Raw genomic sequence first — 8,542 nt, 5'->3', positions numbered from 1 at the left:
TGACTTTATGAACTCTGACATCTTTGCCCTAACATGAGGGCAGGGGCCACGATGTGCTTACTTGGCAGTTCGGCAGGCACCTAGTAGGATCAAAACGAACACATTTATTCATTCCATTGCTATAGAGAACAAGACCATTCCTATCAGTCTTTTTCATAAGAGAAATGGGTTCATTACTATGTATGTGCAGATTCTGTCATAGTGTTTTGCAAAGTATATTCCATGAAATCAGTGTTCTTGGACAGTAAGTATGCAAAAAACAGTGGGGAGTCTGTGAAAGGCAGATTTCCTTTCTGCAGGTATCCACAGAGCCTCGACCATACCAATATTCATGTGAATCTGCAATAGGAGGATATGGTATACAGCTTCCCCCAATTTCTTTAGCCATGATACACTTTTGTCCAGGAAACATCTCCAGGGACCAGCGCTCCCAGGAATGTATTTTGGGAAATGTTAGTCTATCCTTTCAGCTCACAGTTCTTTGACCTACCAACACAATGCAGAGCAACTGTGTCTGTCCCTTGTAATGAGGATGGGGCAGCAGGCCCAGGCAGGGCTGTACACAATGAGGTTCACTGACTCACAGCTCGCTCAGACTTCTGTCATGAAGCGAGCTAAACCACAGATGAAGTGGCTCAGAGCCTGGAAAACAAATGAGGAACGGTCCAATAAATACTCACAACCAACATCAGGTGACATTTTAATTTATTCTGTTTACAGACATCACTAAGTTCTATTTGTTTAAGTCTCATTTGAACTGGACACAAATACATTTAAGGGCATGGTGAGAGGAAAAACATCAGACATTTCATCAGCTACCGTAATACTTGCTGTATCTCTCCCCCAACTCCTCACCTCCACCTGCCAAATGCTACTGCAAAACCCAACGCATTTACATGAAATAGCACCTAACTGTACATTTAAATTAAAAAAAAAAATCCCACTCAAGCTCTGCTAGAAATTTATGGTGGGGAAATAAGGAGCTGAGAGTCCGAGTGAGACATACATGGCAACTAAGAGTTACTGAGCATCTAGTTTCTCTGCATGTGAAAAAAAGCAATGACAACTCCACTCTTCCTACAGACAGGATGAGAACTCACTTTTATAGCCAGCTCAAAAAGTCAGGGGGACAGTGTGACTGCATTTATGTCTAAAAGCAGCTTGTCGTGTTAGTTACCACCTTGCAGAGATAAGCACTGCTCTGTACAACCACAGTTCCCAAAGCATGTTCCTATGAACACTAGTGGCTACAAAGGGCTTCTTGCAAAAGGAGTTTGGGGATCAAAAAGATTTAGAAAATACTATTTAGAAAATATCCACTTCCTGGAGAGTCACAATATATATTATCACATGGAAGGTTCTAGAAGTCCTTTAAAAATAAATGCTTAACTATTTAACCCAGAGTTTCCCAAATCAACCTGACTTGGAATCGTTTTAGCTAACACATTTCATAGAAGGTATTTTGAGAAATGCTTTTGTATGGCTTTGAGAAATTTTTTGTAGAAACAAAAAGCAAAGAAAAATTAAGTAATTCCTAGGATCAAGTGTTGGTCAACAACAAAGAGGACAAGAAGTCATAAGATCATAGACTCCCATTCTAATTCCATGCCAACACTTATGCCATTAACCAAGCTTGCCTGAAAAGAGGCAGCAATAAATTTTCCATGACTTGCTTCTTTATGGTGTAAAGTGTTAGGCATGCTGATTACGGTACAGAATTGAACATGGCCCAGACAGGGGCCCATATTTCACGTACAGAGGCCAGACGTTTACAATCTTTTCCTCTTCCATAACAATCAAATCATTAAACAACCATGGTTGCTTATCACATGACTACAAGGTTTTTCAAACAGATTTGACAGCCCTTTGTTCCTAATAAAAAACGAGACAAAAAAATGTAGAGCTTCTCATTATTTTCAGCAAGAATTACACAAACCAAGAAATCAAAATGCAAAAGCTTTTGGTTCTACATGCCAAATAATTTTACAGTATTACAGCAAGGACAGGGAAAGATGGAAATCAATGAGATTACTGGAATAATGTAAACACTTTATTTGCGTAATATATAATTTTTAAAATTCTCGTTTCCAAGCAATTTCACATGATATTTTGAAGCAAAACACTGAAAACAAAACTCCCCAACTGCGGGACGTGGCAAACAATTATTACCTATACCCTGCAAAGATGTAAACCAGCACTCACACCTCGATAGCAATTCTCGCAAATCGATACTGCAGAGAGGCAGGGGACCGCAGCAAGACGAGGCCCCTCTCTGCTGCCGGCTGGCTCAACAGCATATCCAGCAAGCCTGTCAAACTAACAAACCCCAGGGCTTCTCCACAGCCGACAGCCATGGAAAAATCCCCCTGTGTGACAAAGCCAAGGAGAACTCTGGAGCAGTGAGAAGTCACGGCTGGGAGAGGGCCTGACCATAAGCCCAGGGTCAGAGCTTGGTGCTCTGCTGCAGGGTCCCCCCCTGCCAGGCCCTTAGACACAGCACGCCCTCGGTTCTGCCTCTTCTCTATCTTCTTCTTCTCTTTTTGTTTCCGGATCTGGCTCTTGAATGGGTCGCTGTGCTTGGATTCCAGGGGCCCAGAGTAAAGCCGATCCCGACTGAGCTGGAGGAAGTCCTCCTTGGTTGGGACACAGATCATGGTGTGCAGTTTGGGGCTGCCCTTCCTAAGCAGGGACAGACTGACCCAAACCAGGGCCCTAGGGAAGCAGTCCAAGATGGCCCGGCAGGCCTCTCTGGTCAATTCTTGCTGCCATCTGCTGGGAGCTCGCCGGGCTGCCCGACTGTCCCCAACGCTGGGCCCACACCAGGCTGACAGCTGCTTCAGTGATTGTCTACTCCTATGTAAAGTCAGAGACACACATTTAAGGATATTTTGTTCAAGGAGAAAACATGCAATTAGAAGAATGGGCATTGCTAGACTTTTTAATACTCTATGCAGGAAAGGATCACAACTGTAATTTTTTTAATGATGAGGAAGATTGGCCCTGAGCTAACATCTGTTGCCAATCTTCCTCTTTTTTTTTGCTTGAGGAAGACTGTCATTGAGCTAACATCTGTGCCAATCTTACTCTATTTTGTATGTGGGACACCACCACATCATGGCCTGATGAGCAGTATATAGGTCCATGCCCCAGATCCGAACCTGTGAACCCCGGGCCACCAAAACAGAGCATGTGAACTTAACCACTATGCTACTGGGCCAGCCCCAAAACTATAATTTTTTAAAAATTACAAATACACATTAATACATTTTTGTAATAATATTTTTCTTTTCATGTGTCTACTATTCCAAGACTGAAGGACTAAAGGTTTAAGAAGTTGAAGGCCAGGAAAAATAAGACAGTAGGACAGAATCTAAGGCTTTAATTACAGTGAAAGGACCGGAGTAAAGAGGAGCCGATATTTTGATGAGAAAAGAAACTGTAAGGGACAGTTATATGAAAAGTAAAAAAGAAGGATATGAAATTATGAAGTTACTGTACAGAAAAATAAGTACAAGGCAAGAGGTATGAGCACTTTTTAAAAATCAGAGTGCAGAATAAAGGGTAAATGCTAAGCCAAATCAAAGAGCCAGCAGCAGGATTGAGAGTAGAACACATGGTCGCCTCTATGATATGACAATATTACAATGAATGGGTACCTAGTCAGCCACAAATTCATATCACTCAAAAGGAACTAGAAGAAATCCAATTCAGTGATTTAAGCAAAGAATGCTTGCTCAGAGTCTGCAGAAGTTCATTACCTAAGATCACATGCATGAGGGACTGTTTTGTGAGCAAAGACTAAACGAAATAGGTCACAGAAAGAAACTGCCTTCGTTTATGTCTATTGATGACAATATTTTACGTCATTTCATCAGTTAGTATCAAGCCTCAAATCAAATGTAATTTAGCTGTTTCCTTCATGATGTAGTGAAGGACTGGCTTTTCCTTCCAGAAAGTCCATAAATTCACTCAGCTTTGCAAAAAGGAACTTTGATAACTTTTACACCCTGTAACCTGGGCAGTAAAACAGACAATCAAAACATATCTGGAAGTGGTGAGCACTTACCTAAGAACGCAGAGGAGACTGCCAGGGGCATCCTGGCCTGTTACCCACCCAGTCTCCGCCTGGGCTGGACACTCTGTGTCCATCACTCCTTCAGGCTCACTGGAGTCGTCTAGGGAGGTGCCCACCTCATCAGACAGTTGATGAGATTTTTCAGGCGTGGGAGCACAAAGCACCTCACCTCTTCTCAGGTCAGTCTCCTCACCACCTGGACAGGAAGCTACAGGCGATTCCCCCTGGACCTGGACTCTTGATTCCCAGTCTCGAGTTAACTGCTCCCAGGGACAACAGAAAGGCGCCAGAGTGCCAAGCTTAACATAGTTGGGCCGTTTTGCAGGAGGGCGTCTAATGAAAATCAAAGAGAACCAATTTTGAACAATTTAGGATTGGACAATTAAAATAACTATGACCATTGTACTATATCTCTATTTAAAAAACATACCAAAAAAAGGTTTCCAAGAAATATGATAATGAATAATAACCAATTCTAATGGCCAAGCCTTTTGTTTTCTTTGACTTTTATTTTAATAGATGATGAATCCACAAAGTAGCCCCGTGGAGCCACTGCACAACTCCAGGAAGCGCCATTCCAGAAAGGCTGCGAGTGAGTGGTACCTGCACATCTACAACTTTCTAAGTTCAGCAGGGACAAAAGGGGTGACGGTGACGTTTCTCTCTCACTCTTGACCTGTAGGGACCCACCTGCCCTCCACAGACAGTGTCTATTATCAGTTTCTTAATATATCCTTGTAGAGATACTTTATGTACACACAAGCAGAGATGTACAGATATCTTTCCTTTTTTACTCATTTTATACAAAGGGTTGTATCTGGTGGCATGTCAGATACAGCACTTTTTGTTTAACTTTGCTTTTTTCATTTAACAGAATATCTTGGCGATCATCTTATATTAGTGCATCAAGAGATCCTCACTGTAAAGGCTGCAGATCTTATCCCACGGTATGACTTATAGCCCAGTTTATTCAGACTGTCCTCTACCGTAGGACATTTGGGTTATTTTCAAGCTTTTGCTCCTACAAATGGTGCTGCAATAAATGACCCTGAACATGTTACACAAGCACAAGTCTATCCACAGGATCAATTCCTGGGAGTGGAACTGCTATTTAATAATAATACTCAAGAGTACTTATTATCAGTATTTGCAATTTTGAGGGAGATTTCCAAACTGCCCTCCACAAGGGTGATATCGGTTGACCTTTCCAACAATACATAAATGAGGAAGGACCTTTGAGAAATACCACAAGCTAGTGAGAACCAGGGCCTGCTCTGGTACTTACCGACCCCAAGAAGTAGGGAGAAGCCTGGGTGTTGGCCGTTCTGGGCTGGAGGACTCTTGGGGAGTCCCAGGCTGCATCCTCAGACTGATGGTCTCCTCTGGGGCAGGCCCAGACATTCCTTCCCTCATTTGCTTCTTACTGTGTGCTGTGCCCTAGGACCCCAATGGAAATGAAGCCTGTAGGCTTAATCGGGGGTTCAGTCTGAGCCTATATTCTGGAGATTGAACCACATGTGTTCTGGCCTACCAAGAGGGGCAGCTGGTGAAAAATACTCCTAGGTACTTGGCCTACCCAGAGATCCTTAAAAGGAAATAAATGAGCAATTTACAAAAAAGAGACACAAAATGGTGAAAAACACTTAAAAATATCCAGCCTCACTAGTAAATAAACAAAGAAAAAAATCAAAACAATAAGATGCTACTTTTTCACATATCAGTGTTTTCAATATGAAAAGATTGGTGATATCCTATGTTAGTGAGAGTGAGGGAAAATAGGCACCCTCATAACTACAGGTGAAATCCTAAATTAGCACAAATAGCAACTTGTCAATAATACATCAAATCCTTGAAGTGTGTATCTTTTCTTATTTAAACCAGAAATCTTATTTATGGGATTCAGCCTAAAGTGTATGCTTTCTTTCCACTACAGCTCCTCTCAAGTGATGGCTGTTTCTTTTTCACATCCCATGGACCCCACAGGTGGCCAGATGTCCTCCTGATGCCCCCAGACCATTTTTCTTCTCTCTCCTCCTCCAAGACCCCCTGAAGCACATGATATCAGATAAACCACTGGCTCTCCCTCTTCAGCCAGGCCCTCTCTCCACTTCCCAGGACCCCTCATTCCCCTGCCACACTGCCTTCCCCTCCATTACAACTCCTGTCATCAAGTTCAGTGGCTTCAGCCTCTACATACGCCATCCCCCTAATACCCTAACCTACCAGAAACTTGGCATCCTCATCTTACATCTTTTACTTCACCCCACATCTCAACCACCACTCTCCCAGTCACACCTTAGTTTTGGTCATTGCTAACACCTGCTCCACCTTAAAATGTCAATTTCAAGTATCCTATACTCAGAATGATGCCTCCTATTTTTCCAGCCCCTTTACCTCTCCCTGCAACAATTCCTGAACCGCTGGAACCTCCAATTCGTTTGCTCTATGGTTTCCTCACTGCTCATCACCATTCTCACCTCTCTCTCCTGTAAGCTTAGATTCCATGGTGCATAGGAAAGTCGGCCCGTTACATAGACCCTCAACTCCCTCCACCTCCTCCTACCCCACACCAGCACCTGATTGGCAGAACAAAGCTGGGGAAAGACACGCAACAATCCTGAACAGTCTGACTATAAACACAAAACTCAAGTGGACTCACATTTCTTACAAATCTCTTACATTTCTCCAGTCACTTCTACCTTTCGCTCTCCCGGAAAACTGTTTACATCTATTCCTCTCTCCTCAAATCCTCAACAGCCTCTCTCCCCTGGGATCCTATTCCCAGCTGATAAGCTTGCCTCTTCTATCACTGAGAAGACGGTCACAATCAGCAGAGTATTACCTGATCTCTCTGCCAGAGTCCAGCCCACCTAAATCTGCACCCATCTCTCAGAGTCAGCCATCCAGCCCATGGAAACGAGAGAACTGAGCCTGACCCTACAGACTGCTGGCCCTCCTTCCCCACTGAAGGCCTCTAATCTTGTGCTTTTCACACCCCATCCCCCAGCTGGACCCCTCCTGCCAGCCTGGAAACACGGGCTTCCATCACGAATATAAGCTCCAGGACGGCAGGAACAGACTTTGCCTGCCTTCCCCTGCTGTAGGCCCAGTGCCTATAAGGCGTGTGACACACAGAACGTTCTAAATAAACATGTGGTACATTTATGAATCAATCAGACAAGTATGCAAAGATGCACAAGGAAAGCTGTTCACAGAAGCACATGGCAAAAAATCAGAAATAACCTAAAGGGCCACTGATAAATTACAGTACATCCACCCTGGAGTCCTACGCAACTAGTTACATTTTGAGCAAGGGTTGGCAAACTATGACTCAGAGGCCAAGCCTGTCCCACTGGCTGTTTTTGTACAACCCCACAAGCTAAGAATGGTTTTTATATTATTAAATGGTTGGAAAAAAACCAAAACAATAATATTTTATGGCATATGTAAATGATATGAAATTCAAATCTGAGCCTCCTTAAATAGAGTGACACTGGAACACAGCCATGCCCACTGGTTTATGTATCACCTGTGGCTCCTTATGCGCCACAATGGCAGAGCTGAGCCATTGCCATGGAAAGAAACCAAAGGGCCCATAAAGCCAAAAACATTTATCATCTGGCGCTTTACAGAAAAAGTGTGCCAACACCTGGTTTACTATCGTATTTATTGATATGGGAAAACTAACCATAATATACTGTTAAATGAAAAAAGCAAATTTCAAAATACTATGTCTAACACAATCCTTTTTTTAAAAAAATTTCTATCTGAAAAATGTGTTTACATAAAAAAAGTCTAAAGGGTAAGAAATCAATACTATTGTTAATCATTATTTAACAAACACATAGAAGACCCTCAGCTGCATATATTATGGGAGGCACGAGGGACAGATAGCACGTGACTGCCGCCCTCAAAGAGCTTGTAAGCTGGCAGTCCAGGAACGGAGCCCCGTTCACTCGCTCACTCACTCATTCATCTATCATTCAACAAACAGCTGGAACGCTGGGCACTGCCTGTCTCTGTGGCTGCAGCAGTGAACAGGAGGGCACACTGTGGAGCTTGCAGTCAAGGAACCACAGCATTCAATTAATCACCCATTCAACAGTCAACATATAAAAGTTGTTAAGGCCCACCATGTGCCAGGCACCGGCTAGAGAACTGCAGACGCCACAAGGAACAACAGAGTTCTTGTGCCTCCAGGAACCTACAGGATAGTAGGAAACACGGGTTCCCAATGTCAGCATGCACTTCAGAGTATAAAGGAAACAAAGCCCCTCACTGGCCATTCCCCAGTGAAAAAAGTAAAGGAAAAAAAGTCTAGAAGGATTGATACCAAAATGTAAAAACAGTGCTTATCTCTCCGGAATAGTTTATAAAGTATTTTTATATGTTTCCATAGTTTCGTTAAAATTTCATAAATATATATTACCTCTATAACAGTTATAACAAACACAATTTCCATTTTGA

General features: G+C 42.9%; 1 protein-coding gene across 6 annotated transcripts in view; it reads right to left on the bottom strand.

Annotated features, from left to right (window-relative positions):
* Positions 1-687: 687 nt before the first annotated feature.
* The window catches only part of POP1 (POP1 homolog, ribonuclease P/MRP subunit), a 34,883-nt gene continuing 27,028 nt past the window's right edge, over positions 688-8,542 (bottom strand). For all 6 annotated transcript variants that reach the window (XM_044743930.2, XM_070481382.1, XM_014847778.3 and 3 more), the window contains 2 exons: positions 4,067-4,408; positions 688-2,853 (listed from right to left, as the gene is read on the bottom strand). In XM_044743930.2, coding sequence (XP_044599865.1) covers positions 2,199-2,853; positions 4,067-4,408 — 997 coding nt within the window. In that variant the 3' untranslated portion in view covers positions 688-2,198. The remainder of the gene's footprint in view (positions 2,854-4,066; positions 4,409-8,542) is intronic.

Source organism: Equus asinus, chromosome 12 (assembly GCF_041296235.1).
Source record: "Equus asinus isolate D_3611 breed Donkey chromosome 12, EquAss-T2T_v2, whole genome shotgun sequence".
NCBI classification, from domain to species: Eukaryota; Metazoa; Chordata; class Mammalia; order Perissodactyla; family Equidae; genus Equus; species Equus asinus.
Note: the sequence above shows the minus strand (reverse complement) of the source record. Positions and strands in the feature narration are given on the sequence as shown.